Source organism: Siphateles boraxobius, unplaced genomic scaffold (assembly GCF_051911475.1).
Source record: "Siphateles boraxobius isolate OS27281-9 unplaced genomic scaffold, OSU_SipBor_1 130, whole genome shotgun sequence".
Taxonomy (NCBI): Eukaryota; Metazoa; Chordata; class Actinopteri; order Cypriniformes; family Leuciscidae; genus Siphateles; species Siphateles boraxobius.
In genome coordinates, this window is record NW_027508734.1 from 45,373,794 (window position 1) to 45,398,623 (window position 24,830).

Genomic DNA, 24,830 nt, shown 5'->3' on the forward strand with positions numbered 1-24,830 from the left:
TTTAAATTAGTTGACTTTCAATAATTTGTCACGGTTCAGGTGCATTATCGGCTTCACCCTGTTTTCTGTGTTTGTCCTGTAATTTTCTGCAGCTCGTCACCTGAGCAATCAGTGCTGATTTTGCAGTGCGGGTGCACACAGATAACAAGCTGATTTCACTCACCTGTCGCTTGTTCCCATTTCCCCTTATAATCTCTTCTGTGTCTGCCCCTTGTCAGTAGATCATTTTGTGCTTCGTCTCATGGGTTTATGGCATTGTTCTGTGTAGTATCTGTGTCTAACCTCTGTTCGCTGCTGTTCCCTGGACACGTGGATGAGGAGTGACAGCTGGTTTCCCTCGCTGTTCTCTCTGTCTCATCTCGTTCCCCGTCCTGTGCGGGCGTAACCCTTGGGTGATCTCCATAGCCGATGCTGTCCACTGAGCACTGTACGGACAGCTCTGGAGCTCCCAGGTTCATGTCGTTCCTTTATATCTCAGTGCTCTCTGCCTCAGTGCTCTACGAAGGCGACCTATTTTATTCCCCTCCCCAACTTGTCTTCAGCGAGGTAGACAGCTTCTGTTCTCTTAGATCACGTTTTCGGTATTCATGGCATCATGGTAATGTGGTATCTGACAGAGTTTTGGACAGAGTTTCTATCCTCCTGGTATCACCCGCAGATTAACGGTCAGGCCGATCGTGCTAACTAGGATCTGGAGAGGGTCTTGCGCTGTTTAGCATCTGTAGAACCGTCATCTTGGAGTTCCAGATTGCCCATGGTCGAGTACCTGCATAAATCCCTCCTGGTTTTATCTACGGGTTTGTCTCCCTTCCAGTGCTATTTAGGCTACCAGCTACCATTATTCCCCTCACAAAAATCTGACACCATTGTTCTGTCCGTGCATGCATTTATTTAGAGATGCTTCTGTACATGGAGGATCGCCAGAGAAGCAGTTATTCGGACTGGCAACAGGAACAAGGCATCGGCGGACCATCACTGTACTAAGCCTCCACTTTACATGTGTGGTCATAAGGTCTGGTTATCTTAGGGCCAGGACATTCCTTTCAGGCTTCCCTCATGTAAACTGGGGCCCAAATTTTTTTAACACTAAGGTGCGATGTCGGTTCAACTCAAATTAACCCCCATTTAAATATAGATGAACAATATCTCTAAGATCAACCCCGTCATTCGTTTCCCCTTTAATACCTAGTAGACTGGGAGGGCTATGGTCCGGAAGAAAAGATGCTGGGTTCCAGCTCGCGCTCTCATCGACCAATTCCATCATGGTGAGTCCTCCAGGGCGTTTGAAAGTGATTAATGTGTAAATGTCAGTCAGCACGGCATCGCACATCAAGTTTGTAGAGAGAGCTTTATTCGGTCCATTTTAAATTCTGATTTTGGCCGTCTCTAAAATGGGTCAAACCATAGACATTACCTGAGAAGTAAATACACTAGAAATCCACGCTCATTCAAGGATGTGCATTTATTGCGTGGACGGAGAAAGCATGGACCGGCAGGATTTCATCTCACAGTACGAACAAAAGGTTTTTTATTTCACACTAAAAAGTTAAAAAAGCATATATAGCCTAACTATTACGCACCTTTTGAACCATCAGTGAGTAACCGTACCGCAGAACAAGTGTAGCCTACTCTCTCTAGACATTTAAAACGTGTTAACAGTAGATCTGAAAACTGCAAAAAGCATCAAAATGTTGTTCACAAAGGAAAACAACTGAAAAACAGCACTGGTTGTTCTTTCAGTCCTGTCCGTTTGTTTTATTGAATGAGAAATCGCTTCAGATGATTTAGAGAGAGAGAGCAGTCCGAACGAATGCGAGTGGATTCATTTTGCAAACGCTTTTGACCAATTCATAATTAAGAACATAAATTAAGTGTCAAAAATATATGTTCGCAGTTCACAGCTTTTAAATTTAATAAATGAAGCGAAGCAAACAGACAACAAATTAGGGTTAGAAAGTGACTAGATCAACAGTAGACCCCTGTCACTATAGCATCAACATGTGAATTGGATGAGTGAAATTTTGGCAAAAATTGGTGAACAAAAAAAGGTCCATTCTCAATAGTGATGCAAGAAACACTAATATCACAAAAGTCACCTTGAAACCAAGTTCTTTTTGTCAACTTTTTTACTCCCGATCATGGAGATTTCTATTGAAATGCCTTTATTTCTATTGATATGCCTTTGCCTGCACAATTTTGCTACTGTAAATGTGAATGCACCTTAATAATGATAACAGCATATATTGTGATAAATCCTAAGAAGGTTGCAGAAGTTACTTATTTCTTGTTCCTTATACTTAGTTCAACCTATTGACTTTTCAGCCTTTATTGTGCACTGTTTTGCAGCCAATTTTTTGTGCACACACAATAACACTGCCAATTGCTCCATGTCAAACTGCAGTGGATCTGGGTCATGCTGTATTTATGTGGGCAGGGAGGCAGATGTCGAAGAAACAAGTGCACAGTAATGCACTTCAGTGGGTTGAGGTCACTTCCCTTCATCATTTATTCATCCTATAACAGACTGTAAAATAAAGTGCAAGTAGCATCAGCCATTTCATTCTGATTTAGAAATGGCTATCAGCAAGCGGTGGGTGAGAGTGAGACCTAAAATGGGTTAAAAGTGCTAAACAGAACTAGAGAAGCCCTTACCCCGAGCAGGCGACTGATCACACTGCAGGCCCTGGAAACCTCCTGTCGGCATTTTCTGGACCAGACAAGAAGCTAGAGTTTGATCCAGCTTTTCCAAGGAAGACACCTGAAAGGCCTTAATATAAACATAATAAACATTATAAACCTTTACAATTATTGAAAGCCAAAGACTGTGACACTAGCATAAGTGCAAATATACTGTAATTCCCAAAGACTCCCCCATTTTCCATTGGTCAGATAAACAGATGACCCTGTCGCAAAGTCACTCCATTAGTTAAACCAAAGCTGACACGTTGGCTGCTCAAACAAACAACAAGTTTTGATAGCACCACATGCCCACTTTTCAGGGAAATCAACATGTAGTACAAATGTCTCATTTACAGTTGTTTCTACATATTCAGCTGGGAAACAAGGAAATATTTTAACATTGAAAATGGATACACCTTTAAATTAAATCAGTTAAACCGTTAGAAATACAGTATATACATTCTCTTGTGAGATACTTAAAAATATCAACCCGGAATGCCAATAAACATAAGATAAAAAATATAAAAGATGACAAATTATAAAGATAATAAAGTTACTTAAATAAAGTAATAATAAATAAACAAATAAAGTCTAACATGCTTTACCACCCTTTAAAACTATTCAGAATGTGTCTATTTTGCATCCTTATTATTTCTAACATGCAGTTAATAAGGAACATGGAAAAAGCGTATGGCTTTACCCCTAATATCGTCTCAGGTTACGTATGTAACCCTGGTTCCCTGATAGGGAACGGGACGCTGCGTTTGAGACGAGGTGGGAACGCTCTGCGTGATTACGTCATGAAGCACGTGTAAAATCAGTCCAATGGAAGCCCACTACGACATAGGTGACGTCATAGACCAGGAAACTATAAAGCAGCCCTGAAATCAGACCGCAACAGCTTCTGAAAAACCTGAAGCAAGTCGATCAGGGCATACAGGAAGTATGGCAGGCAAACGCAGCGTCTCGTTCCCTATCAGGGAACCAGGGTTACATACGTAGCCTGAGACGTTCCCTTTCAAGGGAACTCGAGCTGCGTTTGAGGCGCGGTGGGAACCCCATACCCACTACGCCATAGTGACAAATGCCCGTTCGGTGTGAAGTCCTGCGCACACTAAGAAGCAAACAACCTCGCCCCAGGAGTGGAGAGGTCAAGGTCATAAAACCTGATAAATGTAAGCAGAGAGGACCATCCTGCCGCATTACAAACGTCAAGAAGGGAAACTCCCGAAATTAAGGCCATAGAGGCCTCCATACTCCGAGTAGAATGGGCCCGCACAGCCATAGGTGAAGGCTGTCCCGCCGCTTCATAAGCCAATGAATAGCCTCGACTATCCATTTACTCATCACCTGTTTAGATGCAGGGCATCCTCTCTTGAGTGACCCAAAACAAAAAAATAATTGTTCAGATTTACGCCACAGAGCAGCTCTGTGAACGTAGGCATCTAAAGCCCAGACTGGACATAACAGGTTAAGCTGTTCCTGATCTGGGGTATTAAAGGGAGGAGGATAAAAGGCCAGCCGAACTATTGGGCCCCCAACATTTAGTGGGACCTTAGGAATATAACCCGGTCTAGGGTAGAGGAATGCTTTCACCATACCAGGTGCAAATTCCAGACATGAAGGAGCAACCGACAGAGCATGTAAATCACCCATTCTCTTGATAGACGAAATAGCAAGGAGAAATATAACTTTAGAGTGAGGAATTTTTTTGAAACCTCCTCGTTGGGCTCGAAGGGAGCCAAGGCCAGACCCTCAAGTACAATGGCCAAATCCCAAGCCGGTGCTCTAGATTGCAGTGCAGGCCTGAGCCTCAATGTACCACGGAGAAAACAAATAATAAGAGGATCTCTCCCAAGAGAAGAAGCCCCGAGAGGGGTGATAAGCAGATATAGCCGCTACGAACACCTTTAAGGTGGAGGGAGATAATCCAGCAGAGAAACGGTCTTGAGGAAATCGAGAACTGTACCAACCGGGCAGTTAACAAGATTTAAAAAACGTTCTCCACGCCATGTAGAGAACAGTTTCCATTTCAATGTACATAGTTTTCTCGTGGAAGGAGCTCTGGATTGAAGGACGGTCTCAACGACCTCAGTCGAGAGACCGGATTCTATGAGCTGGGCCCCCTCAGAGGCCAAGCCCACCGTTTCCACAACTCCGTTTAACCCTTTTATATTATGTGCAGGACCCATAGAGAAATATTTGGCAGAAGTTTCCACACTGCCAGAAATTCCAATAAGGGAACCAGTCTCTCAAGACTGGCCTCTGGATTTGATTAAACAATCATTTCGGCGCCCTGAAGCAGCGAACCGGCAGGGAACAACCGAACTGACCGTTCTACAACCCTCCTCAGAGGATTGCACGGGGACGCTGACACCTCGGCGCCCTGAAGCGGCGAACCGGCAGGGAACAACCGAACTGGCAGCGCTGCGACCCTCCTCAGAGAGTCGCACCCCAGGTAGAACTCCAGGGAGCATTGATATCGGGGGCTTGACCAAAGATCTCCCATAGGAGCTCCACCACCTCGGGGTGAAGTCTCCATTCCTCGGGCCTCAGCCCCTGCCTCAACAGGATGTCTGCTCTGATATACGAGATCGTCAGTGTGTTGTCCAGACCCGCCGCCGAGCGACCACTCATGATCACTCCCGACTTGTGAGGGAAGCATCCGTCGATAGCATTATGCGTTGACAAGAAACCCCCCACACGGGGCCTGGACTAGGAACCAAGGTTCTTCCACATGACCGAGGCACGTAGGCATAGCCGCGTGACCTTGATCATGAGAAAACGGATTTCCCCTCGGAGAAAACCCCTTGGTCCTGAGCCACCACTGCAGGGGTCTCATGTACAGAAGGCCAAAAGTAATTACGTTGAACGCAGCTGACATGAGATCCACAGTCTGAAACTGTTTCACAGTGAGTGACTGGCCTAGATAAACCCATATTACACCTAGAAAAATGGTCCTCTGAGCTGGGAGGATCACACTCTTCTGGCGTTGAGTGGCAACCCCAACATCTTTAAATGAGACTGAACGACATCTCGATGCCGAACTGCCATATGCTCAAATTGAGTAGTTGGAAGTACGCGTCCTTCAAGTCTATTGAGACAAACCAGCCCTCGGACTGAATCTGTGATACAATCTGTTTGAGTGTAAGCATTCTGAACTTGAGTTTCGGAACTCTGCTGTTTAAATGGCGCAGATCTAGAGTAGAACGCAACCCTCCATCCTTCTTTGGAACAATGAAGTAACGGCTGTAAAACCCTGACTCTCTGCTGGGAGGAGAAACCCTTTCCAAAGCGCCCTTTTGAAGAAGTGTCAGTACTTCCTGCTCCATAACCAGAGCCTGCTGTGAGTCCACTACCATAGGGAGGACCCCCTGAAATCTGGGCGGACGAGAACCGAGCTGAATTCTGTAACCCTTTTCTATTATGTGCAGGACCCATAGAGAAAATATTTGGCAGAAGTTTCCACGCTGACAGAAATTCAGATAAGGGAACCAGTCTCTCGAGAGACTGGTCTCTGGATTTGATTGAACATACATTTTGGTGCCCTGAAGCGGCGAACCGGCAGGGAACAACCGAACTGACCGTTCTACAACACTCCTCGGAGGATTGCACGGGGACGCTGACACCTCGGCGCCCTGAAGCGGCGAACCGGCAGGGAACAACCGAACTGGCAGCGCTGCGACCCTCCTCAGAGAGTCGCACCCCAGTGGGCGCCAAGGAGAAACAATTTCTCAAAACCGTCCCTCCTTTTTCTTTCGGCAGGACTTCTTGTCTAAGCTTTATTAGAGATGGCGACAGTCCTCTTTTTATTTAGATCTTGCCTACCTCTAACTAGCTTAGTTCCTACGACCCTCCTCGGAGGATCGTAGGAAAAAGCAGGCACCTCGGCACCCTGAAACGGCGAACCGGCAGGGAGACCGAACTGACTGCTCTACGACCCTCCTCGGAGGATCGTATGGGGACGCTGACACCTCGGTGCCCTGAACGGCGAACCGGCAGGGAACAACCGAACTGGCAGCACTGCGACCCTCCTCAGAGAGTCGCACCCCAGAGGGCGCCGAGGAGAAACGATTTCTCAAAACCGTCCCTACCCCGGAGGGGACCACCCTTAGAAGCCTGATAGCCTCGGCATCAGGTCTTCTTATTTTTTTGCACTCTATGCCAGTTTCAGGAACATAGATTGGTGAGGAAGAAACCTCTGGAATGCCGCTGAAAGGTTTAGTTTTCTTGAAAGCGGAGCGTCCAGAAGAACAGACATTTTTATCTTTCTTTTTCTTTATTTTTATATCAGAAAAACGTATACATATAAACATATATATATATATATATATATATATATATAAATATATTCTCGAATATATTCTCGAATAGAGTCAATGCTGACATCCTCACATTCATCTATGTCCTTAAATACTTTACCCACCAGTACTGCCTCATAAAATTTATTTATTATTAAAGATGGCTGGTGGGTAACGTCGGGGTTAAAAAATGATGACGCCGACTCGGGAGAGAGAAAGCTCGCAAGCGTCTCTATAATCCAAGGCACTGTCATACCATGAAACTTAATACCCATAACATTACTCTAGTTAGACGTTTGGGTATTAAACACATAAAATAGAAACCGGTTTATTCCACGATCTCGACACCTCATTGTGGAGATAGGGAAAAACCAGTAGTCCCCGACGAGGAGGCTGAGATACAGAGTTTTCCTGTTTTTTTAGATATATTTCATCTAATAAACTCTTTTTATTGTCACTCTCATAATGTTCAGCTGTCCAGTAAATATTTAACTAGCAACAGCATTAGAAAAAACTCCTTTTAAAAGCTCCTCTTTATTCAACAGAGTTATGAGCTGCCTATTCATTGAAAAATCAAACATCTGCCTTTTTCTTAATATTTTTATTTGTTTTGTTCACTTTTTCTTAACAAAACACTAACGATACCAATTCCTCGGAACTGTAAATCGCAGCACACTGGATCTGCAGGTGAAAGCTGAGATAGGGCGGGGCACGTCCCAACCCACGCTGTCAGATCCGTTTGCGAACCCCAAAATGCGAGTCGCCGCCGTGTCTAGGCAACAGCGGGACCCGCGCGTGGAGCGCGAACCAAACCATTCTCCTCAAAGAACGATAGGCGAGAGTGGAGCATCTTCATAGATAGTCTCATACAATGCTCACAATCAGCCCCCTCGAGGACTGACTGGGCATGCTCCACTCCCAAACAAGCAACACAAAGCTGATGTGTGTCCCCACCCGTAATATAACGAGGGCAGGGAACAACACACCGTCTATAATCTTGCTTGCTCGCCATAATAATGATAGATATATTGGGCTTGACAGACAACAATAAATAGACATGGACAGATATACAGAGAGCGCTTGCTGAAGGTACAGAAGCTGTCGCGGTCTGATTTCAGGGCTGCTTTATAGTTTCCTGGTCTATGACGTCACCTATGTCGTAGTGGGCTTCCATTGGACTGATTTTACACGTGCTTCATGACGTAATCACGCAGAGCGTTCCGACTGTGTCTCAAACGCAGCTTGAGTTCCCTTGAAAGGGAACTTGAAGATTGCAAAAGTAAAAAGGGAGGATAACCACTTAGATACACCCTAGAGATACTCACATAAGATTAGATCTTAAAGGGATTAGAGCAGAACATATAATACAGGACTGATAAAAGAAAAGATTGATGATGGATGCTGTTCAATATTTTTTAGATATTAAACTGTTTTTAAAAAAAATAAAATTTAATAAATGGAGAATTAGAGCTGTCATTTAGCACTTTGTATACTAATTTGTACAATATGGTCATGGGGCACAATAAACCATTTGCATGACTATAAAATTGTATATTGTCTTGCCAGCAATGGTAAATGTTTATTTTAATTTGTTGTGGAAATTTCCTCATTGGCCAATGGCTGCAGACTAGCAACATTAAAGCCTGGAAACCAGTAGTGGATGGCAATCAAGCTGAAAGTGTGAAGTTTTTAGCTTTATGAATTATTTGCCACCTTTGCTTAAATATGGCTATACTTAATTCATTCACATCTGTCCCATTTGTGAGTAATAAATGCTGATTCACTTAATGGCAGAAGCTAAACATATTATGAATCAATTTGTTGAAAGCCCAAAGTATACTTCTCCAGTCTGTGTTCTGCGGCGGTCCGCACAATGTCCACATAATGTAATTGAATAGTCGTGAAGCCTGCCCAAATACGCTGTTCCAAGAATAGTAAACAAAGTAGCATATATTTCTCCATAGTTTTTGTTTGATACCCAGCTATACCTCCCCTTTGAAAAATAGTTTGTCTTGCAGAGGGTAGATGCTGGCTGGCAACTAATTTTCTTATTCGCTGAATTCATCTAAAAGAGAAATTATAGTCTTTGGACGACCAGCATATATTATACAGATAGATAAACAATCTGGGTCCTTTATCTGTGAATTCTCATTTTTTATTTTTATCGGTAATGAAAGCGAGGCAGTGAAGAATAGACATGCATGTCTTCAGTGGGTTGTACAGTTTTGGTGTTTTTGGATTTTTCTGCAGACGAAACACTGCAAAAATATTTTTCCCATACATTTCAGTAGACAAAAAAACTCCTGACAATATGAGCTGTGTAAAATTATAAATGATATAGGAGCTTTTTACAGCTTTTTACAATGGATGCCATTGATGCCAAGTCTATCCTTCACAGCCTTGCTTTAATAACTTGTCATGGCGCTGCTCTGGCTGTGCCATGAGTGATTCACTACTTTTTGTCCTCTTTCATTTTGAGCAAATGTCCTGTTACTGGCACGACTCAGTGCTGCCCTCTGACATCTGGAAGAGTATAAAAACCAATTGCACTGTGCATGTGTCGAACTTGTCCATCCACACTCATTCTCGGTTGAGTATACTTTTAAAGCTCTGCAGATATGATTGTGTGCAAGACAGAATGTGCAAAATGAAGTATTCCTGGGCCTTAAGCATGTGGGTTAAAGCTTAGTTACAGATTAAAAGCCTGTTTACACCAAGACACTACAGACATGTAGTTACCTGGCACATAAACTTCACAGGATCTGCAGCCTGCTGGAGGAAATGGGCAATATCTCCCATGATGGTGTAGTATTGTAAGCAGGCATTCCCTTTAGCCTGGCCTTTACTGTAAAGTGTCACAATCACCTCTTCAGCAGTAAAATCTGCAAACACAGATAGTTTTACCACCAAAGAATAATATTATGGATACTATATAGGCTATAGCTGTTTCATTCATGATCAAAAATTCATCAAAACATGAAAAGTAATTTACTCACCATCATGTCATTAACATATTGGTCATTATTTTCAGTAAAATTACAATGAATAGGAACTGGCTTTAGATTTGTGCTGTGTGAGTCATATGACAGTTCTACTTTTTTTCCCAAAGTTTGAAAGCTTTATTTCCAATTCATTGTAATTGCACGGAAAAGAATGAGAACAAGAAAGTCATACAGGTTTGGAATTACATTAGGGTGAGTAAATACTGACAGTTTTCATTTTGTGGCATTCATTGCTTTAGAATGCCAAGTCAAGACAAATTTATTTGTATAGCGTTTTTCACAATACTCGTTGTTTCAAAGTGGCTTTACAGAAAATCATGTTAAAATGTATAATATATGAATTTTTTTTATGTAGCATAGCAACCATAATATTTTTTTACACCCTTTCATTAAAAAAATGCCTTAAACATCTATGTAGGCCATTTTACCAGGTGCAGTGACACTCAGTGTGCTCTCATTCCAATTCACAGGCTTCACTCTCACTCTCTGCTTGTTCCCACTGAACTCAACCTCTGCATCTTTGCTGGCCGTGATTTCTTGCAGAAGAATGAATATCTTCCCTGGATTCTGTTAAGACACAGAGCATGGCAATATTCAGTTTAACCTACACATTGTGAAGTGCTCTATTTCAGTTAGATGGCAGTGTTAAACATTCACAAAAAGAGAGCTCTGCGATCTCCTGCTCTATATTCCCTTGACTAATAGACTGGCTATGAATGACTTGCAAGATACATAATAACAACATTTCTTGACCATCACAACCAAGCATTTTTTTTAACGTGTTCAAGATTCATACAAAACTGCTAATGCAGTTTTATTATGGTTACCTGCTAAATGTAAATGCTTAAAGGGATAGTTCACCCAGAAATTCAAATTCTATCATCATTTAATCATTTCAAACTCACAAGACTTTCATCTTCGAAACAAAAATATATATATTTTTAAAGAAACCTGAAAGATTTCTGTCCATTAAAAGTTCATTCCATCCAAACTTTCAAGCCTCAAAAAGTGCATAAAGACATTGTAAAGAAATTTTCTTCTGAAGAGACACGATCCCTTTGTATAATTAAAGTGTTTAATTTATCCTTTTATTCACATATATTCATCAACACACATAGATAGAGCACAACAAATGCAATCTGCATTGCAAACCTGCTGCGTCTGAATATGCTTACTTTCATACTATATAGTAGGTGAAAAACAGTAGTATGTCTGAATTCATGGAGTTCATAAAACAGTAGGCGAAAAATACCCGGAAGGCCTGGCGAGATTCTGAAGTGCTCATTCGATGGATACATTACTATCCCATGAGGCCACGGGAGAGGATTTGTGAATGGAGGTGAAGCGAAACAACTGACGCAGCAGGTCACATGAAAACATGGCAGATGAAGTATGTCCAAAATTCATTCATACTACAAACATTCGTAATATATAGAACATACTTTTTTAATGGTCACGAAGTAAGTTTTAAACCAAATGTAGCACTTACTATAAAGTTTGTGACTTCATATTATTAAAGGGTCATTCCACCGGTGGAGACATGAATATGTATTGAAAGTGGGTCATATTGTCACGACACGCACACACGGGGAATAGAGATCCAAAAAGCAGTTTATTTAAAAGGGTAATCCGTACTCACAACCAGTCCAAGCAAAGGTCAAATTCCAAAAAGGCAATCCAAAAACATAAAAGACAAACACTAGAAACAGGCTCGAAAATACCACGGAAGTGTGGGGACAATATACAAGGACTCCGTGACAAACACTGAAACAGACAGGGTATATATACACAAGTGCAAACAAGGTGACGAGAAACAGCTGTAATTCAATGAAAAATCAGTGACAGACAGGATCATTGGAAGTGCAGTGAGAATGCATAGACACCGTGAAAACTGAGGACCTCTAGTGTTTAACCCAGGGAATAACCAGACACTGTGACATAACCCCCTCTCTACGGAGCGGCTACCAGACGCTCCAAGACACCACACAAAACAAAACAAGAGTCCAGGAGGGAGGTGGAACGGTGGAGGACCAGGGGGAGGGATGGTGGGCCAGGTCCATGAAAGGGAACAGAAACAGGGGGGGATGGTTTAGCCGGCGGCCAGGGCGAAGCGGACAGTCCACCGGGCGGCCAGGGCGAAGCAGACTACCCACCGGGCGGCCAGGGCGAAGCAGACGACCCACCGGGCGGCCAGGGCGAAGCAGACGACCCACCGGGCAGCCAGGGCTAAGCAGACGACCCTCTGGGCGGCCAGGGCGAAGCAGACGAGTCACGGGGCGGCCAGGGCGGTGAAGACCTCTCGGGCGGCCAGGGCGGTGAAGACCCTTCGGGTGGCCATGGCGGTGATAGCCTGGAACAGGCATTGGCTCTGCCTCCGGCTCTGGAACAGGCACGGGCTCTGCCTCCGGCTCTGGAACAGGCACGGGCTCTGCCTCCGGCTCTGGAACAGGCACGGGCTCTGCCTCCGGCTCTGGAACAGGCACGGGCTCTGCCTCCGGCTCTGGAACAGGCACGGGCTCTGCCTCCGGCTCTGGAACAGGCACGGGCTCTGCCTCCGGCTCTGGGACAGGTACGGGCTCTGCCTCCGGCTCTGGAACAGGCACGGGCTCTGCCTCCGGCTCTGGAACAGGCACGGGCTCTGCCTCCGGCTCTGGAACAGGCACGGGCTCTGCCTCTGGAGCAGCAGCCACGGGCTCAGGAACTGCAAACACCGGCTCAGGAACAGTCACTAGAACAGAAATGGTCACAAGGACAGACACAAACACAGAAAAAAAACTGGGTCTGGCGCTGGAACAGGCGCTGGCTCTGGAACAGACATTGGCTCCAGCTCTGGAGCAGGCCTTGGCTCTGCCTCCGGCTCTGGAACAGCAGACACTGGCTCCGGCTCTGGAACAGCAGACACTGGCTCCAGCTCAGGGACTGCAGACACTGGCTCCGGCTCAGGGACAACAGACACCGGCTCTGGAACAGCAGACATGGGCATGTCCAGGATCCGAACCAGACGCTCCAGATAGTCCAGGTCCAGGAAGGCGGACGGAACGTGAACAGTCTCTCCCTTGGCAGGCATGAAGTGAACAGTCTCTCGCTGAGCAGACGCGACGTGAACAGTCTCTCGCTGGGCAGACGCTACATGAACAGTCTCTCGCTGGGCAGACGCGACGTGAACAGTCTCTGACTTGACAGACGTGACGTGAACAGTCTCTGACTGGGCAGACGGGACGTGAACAGTCTCTGACTGGGCAGACGGGACGTGAACAGTCTCTGACTGGGCAGACGGGACGTGAACAGTCTCTGACTGGGCAGACGGAACGTGAACAGTCTCTGACTGGGCAGACGTGACATGAACATTCTCTGACTGGGCAGATGTGACATGAACATTCTCTGACTGGGCAGACGGGACATAAACATTGTCTAACTGGGCAGACGGGACGTGAACATTCTCTGACTGGGCAGACGGAACGTGAACAGTCTCTGATTGGGCAGACGGAACGCGTCTCTTCCTCCTCCTCCGTCCATGAGAGCGAGAGGGTGCTGGGTTGGCCGGCGCCAGCGGTGAGAGCTCTGGGCTGGACGGAACCATCGATGAAGGCCTCATGTTGGACGAAACCGGTGGTGGATGGAAGTCTAGGCTGGATTGCACCACCTCAGGTTCCATGAAGGATCGAGGAGGAGAGTGATACCTGGACTCCTCTCTAGTACCTCCTCTCCTATGACCTCCGCGGTTCCCAGAATATTTTGCCAGCCGGGTTCCCTCGAATGACTCACTGGGATGATCTGAAGGGGGTGTGGAAGCTTCCTTCAAATCAGCTTCCTCAGTCAATCGGGCCCATAGTGCAAAACACTCAAAGATGTTCATGCGAGGAGGAATCTCTTTAGGTTGAGAATTCCCCCTCTGCTGTTTCTTCCCCCTCTCAGTGGCTGGAGACTTAGGAGACCCCATACCGCTGGATCTCTGCATGACGGAGTCCTTCTGTCCCGACACGCACACACGGGGAATAGAGTAGTGATGTTACGTATGACACTGAAGCTTCGATGTGCGTATCGCGAAAGCGAAGCAATTTCTATTGAAGCCCCGTATCGGGGTGTGTATTGGTTTCCCAGAGGTCACGTGATCGATGACAAATGAAGCCTCACTTTCTGTCCAATCACGTGCGCGTTTCGCTTTGGGTGTCAGAAGGCTCGAAGGTCCTTGTTGGCTCAGTCTGGTTGATGTGTTTGTGAGGAGAGTGCTGTACTTTGAAAGTTAATCAATACATTACATTTAAATAACCAAAACTACTTATTATTTTTTTGTTGTTGTTGTGTCTTTTTGTTTTTGTAAGATCGTTGCACTTTTGGTGTTTTTTTTAGGTAATTTGGTGTTGGTATTTGGGTGTTTGGTGAAGGGTTTGTATTTAGAGCAATGGCAACAGCCATAAGAAGGAAGACTTCCCCTAACTGGGAATATTTTGAGTTTATAGCTTCCAATGTATGAATGCATTTCTAAAAAAAATAAAAATAAATGTATTTATTTATTTACTATTATTTTATTTTGATTCATTGTATTGTATAATTGTTGACCGTTGATGTGTCTTATATTCAGTCAATGTACATGTACAGTCAGGCCAAAAATAAATAAATGTATCCTCACACTTTTGAGGTGGAAACCTTTGTCTTCTGTTGGACAGTGCTGTTGACCAGCACAAACAAAGCTCAAATGCCACTTCTGATGCAATCCTAGAAGTGGATAAATACCTTACAGAGACAAACATACAAAGAGCTGAAGATCCACTTGAATACTGGAGAATGCAGAAACATGTCTACCTCCATCTATGTACCTTGGCATTACAGAATAATTAAAATCTTTATCACCTTTCTGTCATTCCTACAGTTACATAAGCGCTATCACTGCCGAGTGTCAGATGAACAGATGATCCTATCACACAATGTCCTTATTCACTACATGTGTATGTGTGTGTGTGTGTGTGTGTGTGTAGAGAGAGTAGGCCTACATTAGATCTTATTAAATCATATGCTCATTTTATATTTTATTTCCACACTTTAATGGGTAAAATAATTTATTTATTAATGGACAAATCAATCACAAACGTGTAAGGCTTTTTATTTGCACACATAACATTGAAATTATGGAGTGTGTTGTGGTTGCTTCATCTGACAGAGCTTTTAACACAGGCTTCTGGCTGCTTTATTTTAAATAAGCACCAGATGGCGCTGTTCTCGACACTCTCGAAGCTTTGAATCTTTTACCGGAACAGTCAGGGGAAAGCCTCATTGCTTCACGAGGCTTCATTTCCCCATCCCTAGAATAGAGATCCAAAAAGCAGTTTATTTAAAAGGGTAATCCGTACTCACAACCAGTCCAAGCAAAGGTCAAATTCCAAAAAGGCAATCCAAAAACATAAAAGACAAACACTAGAAACAGGCTCGAAAATACCACGGAAGTGGGGACAATATACAAGGACTCCATGACAAACACTGAAACAGACAGGGTATATATACACAAGTTCAAACAAGGTGACGAGAAACAGCTGTAATGCAATGAACAATCAGTGACAGACAGGATCATGGGAATTGTAGTGAGAATGCATAGACACCGTGAAAACTGAGGACCTCTAGTGTTTAACCCAGGGAATAACCAGACACTGTGACACATATATGTAGTAGAATAGTATCATCAATTTCTAATTTGGGACCTTCTTGGCCGACAAAAGGCAGAAAATGACTTTTTAGTGCTTGTGGATTGTAGACAACAATCCCCATAGGGCATTGCAATGCTCAGCTCCACAGACCACTCCCACTACAGTAGCTAGCATAACTGCAAGATATTTGTTAAATGAACCTGCCACGTTAGCGTGTTAACAAAATGAAAATAAACTTACTTTACAGGAAGACGACCATTTGACCCTGTAGGCTTTGGCTGACGTTGCCAGTTGACCTTTGGTATTCTAAAGTAGGTCTCCAGGACGCCGCTATCCATATGGGGTGCAAAACTCGGGTGAGCAACAACACACACATCCGTGTCATCCTCCAATTCCGTAATTTCATCAATTAGAAATTGGCACCGCTGGAATTCTCGGCAGCAGACAGACTCTTGTCCTGTGTCCATTGGCGCACAGTGAGAGCACAGGCACCACCAATCTGCCCCAGCTCGAGCCATTGCAGGCTCCTCGTCCGCGGCAGGCAGATCATCTGCATCGGCTGTGGTGGCAGCAGCTTCAGCCGCCTCCGGTTCCTCCATAGCCCTCAGCTGCTCGTCGCTATACTGTGGCTCATAAAGGTAGCCACGAACATCCGTTTCTACCATAACTTCGTCAAAATCCAGATCCTCCTTAATGCATCTATCTGCGTATTCAGTACCTTCATCCATATTTTCAAAAAGTTTCTGCCGGTGAAATCAAACGCACTGGCACTGATCTGATAGGTCATTAGGTGCAACCCCCTATGTGCGGGTTTGAAAGGGTGGGAACTAGTGCTTGTTGTCTTTACAGAAATCCCCCTCTTACACTTCCTCCTACAATGACATAAAATGACGATTTTTGCGTCATTGTAGGAGGAAGTGAAAAAGGTAAATAGAGGATTTCTCTCGTCTCAGGGGAAAATGAAAGAGTGTTGCATGACCATTCAATAGTATGACTGGATTTCTAACAATGGAAATCTTAATGCAAACGGGTGGAGTGACCCTTTAACTTTATGAAGCTTGAGAAATATAAAATCTCTCAGGTTTCATAAAAAATATCTTCATTTCTGTTTTGATGATAGACGAAAGAATTGGGGGTTTGGACAACATGAAGTTTAGTGCTTGAGGGCAAAATGTTATTTTTTGGGTGAACCATCCCTTTAAGTAGCTGAAGATATTTCAGGATTCAAAGAATTGTCCATAAGAATGTGAATTAAAAAAAAATAGTGTCCTACCTCACATGGTACACGGCTGGGTAGGACCAATAAAGTCTTATTAGCGTCAAGAGAACCACTAGACAGTTTCTTCTCTACTTTCAACTCCTGGACTGATCTTCCATCCACTGCTGCTGTCTGTACACCTGGAGAAGCATGCCATAATAATGAACTACAGATGATATAATCTGTGAGGAAGTATGAAGATGCTCACAGAGAAAGGTCAATGGCCCTCATTTATCATTCTTGCGTAGAAACGGCCGTATATGTTTGCGTAAGATTAAGCTTACACTCCTCTCACCGCCTGATTTATGAAGCTGTGCGTACCTTTGAAATCCAGGTGTACGCAATACCTGCCCTTGATAAATGCCGCGGCTGAAAACGATCGTCATTAGAATAACACGCCCCTTTATATCCAAGTATCCGCTTCCCCCACACCCTCATTTTACGCCATGGACACACGGAAGACGGCAAAGAGGAGACACTTCTCCGACGTGGAGATCGAGACCATCACCATCATGAAAAATTATTGTAAAATCAAACAACAATATTGTTGATGATAAATTCAAAGTTAATTGTATTTTTTTCAAAACGCTATAAATCCATCCATTTTTTGTCTGAAAAAAAACAAAAAAAACAACAACAACAAGAGAACATGCAACTTATAATCAGGGACTCATACTATAAATGAATATAAATTAAATAAGTGCAACTGCATGAAATAAATAAAAGCCAAACAAAATAAATAGTAAAATAAATGAAATAGTAAAAATAAAATAAATATTTCCAATGTCACGTTCCAATATTGTCCACCACATAAAACAAATAATTTAAAAATAACAAACAAATACAGTCCTTAAATACAACAATGTTAAAAATACATTCAAATCATTTAGTATCACATTTAGGCTAATAGTCATTCGTGCCGAACTTGAAAAAAGCAATGATAACAATATTCAGGCGTACTATTAGGCTACGTGTTGTAGCTATTAACTAAGTGCATTTAGTTTCATATTTGTTAAAAATTTATAATGTTATTTTTTCCCCATCTATGTTGATTATGAAAAGTGAACATAGGCTAGGATAGGATGCGAAATATATCTGGAGACATGCTCAGACATGATTTTGGCCACTTAATTAAGTTTTGTTTTGTAGACAGCCTTTCTTTAAAGTGAATATCGTTTTGTATAAATTGTATCTTAATTGTAATATTTTTTTCATCAACCAATTGCCTGGATTTAATAAATAAGAAGCAAATAGCAGACAATATAATCATGAGTCATGACATGGAGGCGCGGGCGCGGTCCTTTGCATTGCACGTGAACTGGAGCGCATCTCATCACAAATGAACCGAAACTCAGTATATGCCTCACAGACATGGGAAATAGATCTATAAAGAAAGCTTGAAATGTCTTTAAACGAAACAATTATAAACTAAAAGAAATAGGCTACTCTCTCTATAGGCGCGTTTACTACGGAGATGGTGATCATCAATTTCATCTTTGCAGACACAACACTAGTTTATTAATAGAAATAAAATACAAATGTATTTTTAAAAATGGCGTTTATCGCGTTTTGGAAAAGAGCTCCTCATATCTTTTAGTTTGTCAGTGCGTTTTGTGGTGTTAGGAATTGTTTTTCTGCGCATTTCCGCACTAACTCAAAACGTGCGTACAGGGGCACAACTACCCAGTGTTAGAGGGGTATGCAGGTACAATTTTGGCGCCCCCCAATACACACACACATATATATATATATATATATATATATATATATATATATATATATATATATATATATTAACAATGTTAACAAATTATAAAAAGTTACAGAATAAACAGTTACAAACATACACATATACACATACATACACACACACACATATATATATATATATATATATATATATATATACATATATATATATATAATAGAATAATCATCATATTGTGTGTAGCTTTCATTTGTATCAAAATGATCATCCATCAAATCTTCCTTATCCCATAAAATGTTCTTTTTTTCTTTGCAAATCCCTGTACTTGTGACAATGACAACAATGATGACATAAATTATGTCAATGAACAACAACAACAACAAAGAAACAGATTTTGTCCAAGTGGTCAACAAAAGCCTCGTTGCTGTTTGCCACTAGATCATACATATTATATATACATATTATATAGCACAGATCTTTAAAGAGAGAGAGAGATGTGACCCTAAATACAGCTTCCATGTCACCCAGCAGATGTAACTATAGCTTGTATGTCTGATAGCACAGCTAACATGAACATACATGAATGGTAAAACAAAATCTATTTGTTTCCATGATAAACCAGCCTTATTGCATAAGTCATGTTTTCCAGCTTCTAGTCATTTATTGTGCATGCTACCTTATATTTTCCAGTTGTTATTTTACTTTAATAAAATTGAGATATGTCATGGATGGGATTGGTACCATAAGGTTTAACCAAAATCTAAATGTAGATATCAGCAATATTATTTTGCATTAAGTTAGCAAACACTTGCAGTTAACATTAATATTTGCAAGCCTCCAAGCTTAGTAGCAAATCTACGCATGATTCCATGGTAAACCAGAGATATTGCATTAGTTGTTTTCCAGATTCTTGTCATTTATTGTACATGCTACCTTATATTTTTTAGTTTTCAGCTCAGCAACCTCGGTTTTGCATATTCTAAACTAGCTAGCTCTGGCTGCTACAGCCCCCGACCGCTTTTTTGCTTCATTTCATCTTTTTTGAGTTTCAACGATAATGACTCCTGTGCTGCTCACTCAGCGCTGACGCGCGCGCCTCCGCCCGCTTGTGATACCCTTCTATGTCAAAATAAATTCTATGATGGAATATTATGAGGGCGCCGGCGCCTACTCTAGCCTGTTAGTCCTCTAAAATGTATAACTTTTTTTATATTTAACTTGTATAACTTTTATATAAATGTATATAACTTATAAAAAAATAGATTTTTTTTTAACCATCGCTTTGGCGCCCCCATGATGCGGCGCCCCTATGCGCCGCATATAGCGCATACCCACTTTTTTCGCCACTGCGTGCGTACATGTACACCACCTCCTGACCTGGCTTAGGATTTGAGCATGCTGTAGGCTACTGCAACGTCCATATTGATAAATATCAAAGTCACCGTGGTTTTGGGTGTACGCCAGGTGTAAGCTGGAAATTTGGTGTACGCACTTTTGATAAATGAGGGCCAATATCTCTTACACATTTACTGCACATTTCCTTCCCTCTGTGGCATGTTATGAAATTAATTTCTGTTATTGAACCCATCACCTTACATCGACACTTACCGCATTCCAGACGTTTCAGACTTACTGAATTGGTCTTTTGGCTGGCTTGCCAACAAGCTCTATCAAATACTTACAACAAAGAATTGAGCTGTATAGAATGCTGACTTGCTCTACACTGAATCAAATTATTCCAGAATTTAAAGTTGCTATGAAATAAAAATTGACACTTCTAATTTATTATGGAATATTTATTATAAATGATTTGTCTTTGCACATCATTATTTTAAAATGCATGTGCCCGCATAATTTTGAATCAAAATAACGTTGAAACCCAAATATCTTTGCGAGGGAACGCTAAAGTTTTGCTTGGGAATGCAAATAACTTTGCGAGGGAACCCAAAACTTTTGCGTGGACACGCAAATACCTTTGCGAGGGAACACAAAAGTTATGCAAGGGAACGCAAAGTTTATCGAGGGAACAGAAAAAATATTTTTTCAACTTTTTCTCCGTATATATATGTCACAATCGGGACAAAAAGACTACCCAACTTCCATTTCATGTTGACATTAAATCTCCTCACTAGTGATCTCTTATTCATTTTAAAATGTATTCATGGTGTTCCCCCATACCTCAGCAAAATTATTATTATATACAGTAAACTCCAGCTGGATCATTCACATTATTACAATCTCAGTATTGTGCCTTTTGTTTTGAATGGACTTTATTGTGCGTTTATCATAGTTTCTGTGCACCCTCCCTGATTTTGGTTTCTGTATGTCCCTTTCGAAAGGTGTGGAACGTAGTTAGGCCTCCTCTCGCTCCCCTGAGCTCTGCCCGATACTGTTTTAAGCTGCTGGCCCTATTATGTAGCTGCCTTGACAGGCGTAGGACTTAGTGCTGAGGACTCTGTCAGAGCTCAGCCAGGGGCCAAGTTTCTAGGCTCTCTGTGAGCATCTTGTCTAATGCACCTAAACCGGAGCGTTTGATAGGCCTCCTCTCGCTATAGAGTATTATTCTGCTGAGGTCTCCGCTCCCCAGAGCTCCACCTGCATGGCAGTCCTTAGGCTCTAGGAGAGTCTTCTGGGAAGCTGTCCTGAGTGTGGAATATAGTAGGCCTCCTCTCGCTTTAGAGAGTCGTCATGCTGAGACCTCCAGGCGGTACTACTGAGTTGTTTGGCTCCCCCTTAGCTTCCTTGGTTACTGCCTGTACTATGGAGCAATTTTAGCCCTCCTCTCTCTATAGAGACACTTTGTAGAGGCCTCCGCTTCTCAGAGCTCTGCCTGGATAGCAATATGAAGTGGCTAGGCTCTCTGTGAGCCTCCTTGTAAGCTGTCCTGAGTCTTGGATGAAATTAAGCCTCCTCTAACTTAGAGAGCATGCGGCATGCTGAGGCCTCCGCTCCTAGAGCTTGGCTATTGTTTGCTGAGTCGTTAGGCTCTCTGTGAGCCTCCGGTCTATGATTGTGCTGCTTGTGTGCACCTTAGGGATGAGGACTCTTCTGAGTCCTTCAACTTAGCTCAGCCAATAGGGCACTCATCCCTTCAGCATGACAGTCTGGGTATTACGTTCCCTATAGCGACCCCAAGGCGACACAGCACGAGTTCCTTTTCGAAAGGATTAGCCATGGTTCCCTGAGAATAGGGAATATGTAACCATGGTTCCCTGAGAATAGGGAATGAGACTGCATCCCTTTGCCATGCTTTCTGTATTCCTGCACATGTCTCCTTCAGACAAGAGGTAGATGAAGTATTCCACATGTGCCCTTTTATACACACGGTCGCACCAGTAGTGACGTCATAGGCTGCCGCCTGCCAATGTCAAGTTCATTTTAGTTTTCGTGTTTAGAATCATGCTTCAGACACCAGTCATGCCGGAGGCATTCCCCACAGCGACCCCTAGGGGACGCAGCGTCTCGTTCCCTATTCTCAGGGAACCATGATTACATGTGTAACTTGAGACGGTAATCTTGGTTACAGTGTTAGTTACTAAAGTTACTGTCATTAGTTACACCTGTCATTAATTATCTTTTTTATTCATTTTATATCCATTTAATCACTTATTTTATTCGTACTCAGTCTTTGTCTTGTATTTTCTGTTTTTCTGTTTTTGTTAAAATAAGTCGGGCCTGGATTGATTTGACAAAATTTGGCATACGAATGTCAGAAGGTTGGTATGCAGCACACATGAACGAGACAAGGGGTAAACAAAACAAACAGTCTTTAAGCACACTAACCACACTTTAAATTAAGACGAGAACCGACAATGTACAGCACGGAACAGAACAGGAAGTATAAATACACAGCAGCATACAAGGGAACTGAACGAGACACAAGAGGGTGAACCTGATAAGTAACCATAGCAGACAAGGAGGAATAAGTAACTATGGAAACTAATTAGGACACATTAAATTGAAAGGATACACTTAAAACAAAGACACAAATAAAACCACAAACAAAACCATAACTAAACTAAACTTAACCCTGAGAACAATATTTTGTTTGAAGAAATCACTGTGAAAGAGTGTCACAGCTAGTTTTCTTTAGCTATTTCTGTCCAGAGACTCTTATGTTTAAGTTTTCTGTTCCTGTAATATTAGAGTTCCAGGATCCTGTTTATTTCCTATTTGCTGTGTTACCTTGGTAACTAATTATGTGTCCATTGCTATAGTTACTGATTTGGATCTTCACCTGTGTCTTATTTAGTTCATTTTTACCCTGTGTATTTATACTTCTCAGTTTCCTTAGTTAGTTAAGCATTGTCTGTGTTGTGTTTGTGTTGTTTATTTAAAACTGCTGCCAAAATCCACGTCCCTGCTAAAATGTAACAAAGGGATAGTTCACTGAAAAATTAAGCTTCACAAATAAAACTTTTTGAAGAATGTAAACAGTTTTGGTGACCATTGACTTCGATTATATTGGGGGGACCTGAAACATTTAACGTTTTATGTCCTGCAGAAGCAATAAAGTCATTTGTAACAACATGAGGGAGAGTAAATGACAGATTTTTGGGTAAGCCATCTCTTTAAATCTAGTAAAATATTTAGGTAACCCTTTACAATAAGTATACAGTAATAAAGTACTTACAAATCATTTTCAAAGTGTTAGTTAATTAGTTAATTCATAGTTTAAATATTGTAGTCTCTACATTGCTAATATAGCAATGCGCTATATACAAATAGGCCACGTTCACACAGCATCAGAATACGGTTGTCTGTTTGACATTTTGACAACCGCATTCTCGTAAAACCCGTGCTGTGTGAACGAAACTGCACTGAACAACTTGTTGTCTGTCACATTATACCGTGCGAGAGAGTCGCTCTGCTAAGGGGTTTCGTGTGTGCTTTTGCTTTCGGGAACGAACAGTGATGGAGATATGAGCTGTGCGTCATCTGAAGGTTTTAAATCCAATCACTTTTCTCCACCGGAGAGGCTCCCGTCAGTTTTGTGTTCTATGTGTGACAAAAATGCTGTGTCATGCGCGAGACGCTGTCAAGGACGTGAGACGCAAGAGTAACAATTCAACATTACATTGAAGCTTCTGTTAATGAAGATTTGACAGATAAACTCGCGGTTCAATTGGACTCTTGTCGTGACAAAAGTGATAAGACTCACACCTGTAAGTAAATGCGGTTGTCAATCCCAAAAATGTGACAGTGTGAACATAGCCATAGTTCAATTACAATGTCACTATAATCAAAATTATTATTGTTTTATTAGCTAATTTTTAAAGAGTTTGATAATGTTTTTTTATGCTGTTAACAACTTATTAACCGAAGTTCTCATTAGGTCATGGAAAATGTAATTAATTAAGTGCTTTAACCAACATTTATTGGACATTAATTGCATTAACATTAAGTGATATTGATTGGTGCACTTCATCACCATTCTCCCTATATAATGCCACTTCCCCTACACTTCTTTGTCTGGTCTCGTCGCTACTAGATTTACAAACTCCTCTACACACCTGTAGAATCCAACCTGAACTTCTGCGTGAGATCCCCGTTCGCAAGCTTTCATTCTTCAGTCATCTGTAATTTCCCTGCTGTGTTCAGTTCTACAGCCATCCAGCTAAGTTCCTTCTCTGTCAGTTTCTCATCGATATACTCACCAGTTTCATCTGCCAACCTTCTCCGTGCCTCTGCTCAACAAATACTGTTTAGTACACCTATTTACCTGACTGCTTCCTTCTGTACCGTGACACAACGTAAATTTTTGTCTAATTTTATACTGTATGATATTGAGTAACAAGCACAATATCACACAAGTGTTTTGTGCAAATGTGAAATTGATTATGTACAAAAGTTTAAATACATAAGTTAATATAGTGTTATTTTAGACACAATATTGTCTGTTCCCCTTCAGGGACTACCGCTGCGTGAAATCGCAGTGGGAACGCCCTCAGCGTGACGCGTCTGAAGCATGAATGAAATCAGTCAATGGAGAGAATGAGCGTACGGCGAGTGACGTCATCGACCAGGAAGCTATAAATATCCCCTGAGTACACAACACGCCAGCTTTTAGTTACTTCAGCAGCTCTGTGTGTGTCTGAATCTGTCGATTGTGTTTGTCTGTTTTGTCAGGAGTTTTCACTATATATATTTTATATAAAAAAACCAATATGAGCGAGCAGTATAAGAAGTGTGTTCCCCCCTGTACTCGGCACATCACGGGTGGGGATTCACACGAGCTAAGTG

The 24,830-nt window shown here is 42.3% G+C and overlaps 1 protein-coding gene across 2 annotated transcripts in view; it reads right to left on the minus strand.

The window, feature by feature from the left end:
- LOC143737752 (B-cell scaffold protein with ankyrin repeats-like) overlaps positions 1-24,830 on the minus strand; it is a 159,366-nt gene that overhangs the window by 106,279 nt on the left and 28,257 nt on the right. For both annotated transcript variants that reach the window (XM_077229588.1, XM_077229590.1), the window contains 4 exons: positions 16,895-17,019; positions 10,411-10,549; positions 9,720-9,862; positions 2,653-2,767 (listed from right to left, as the gene is read on the minus strand). In XM_077229588.1, the coding sequence (XP_077085703.1) occupies positions 2,653-2,767; positions 9,720-9,862; positions 10,411-10,549; positions 16,895-17,019 (522 nt within the window). The remainder of the gene's footprint in view (positions 1-2,652; positions 2,768-9,719; positions 9,863-10,410; positions 10,550-16,894; positions 17,020-24,830) is intronic.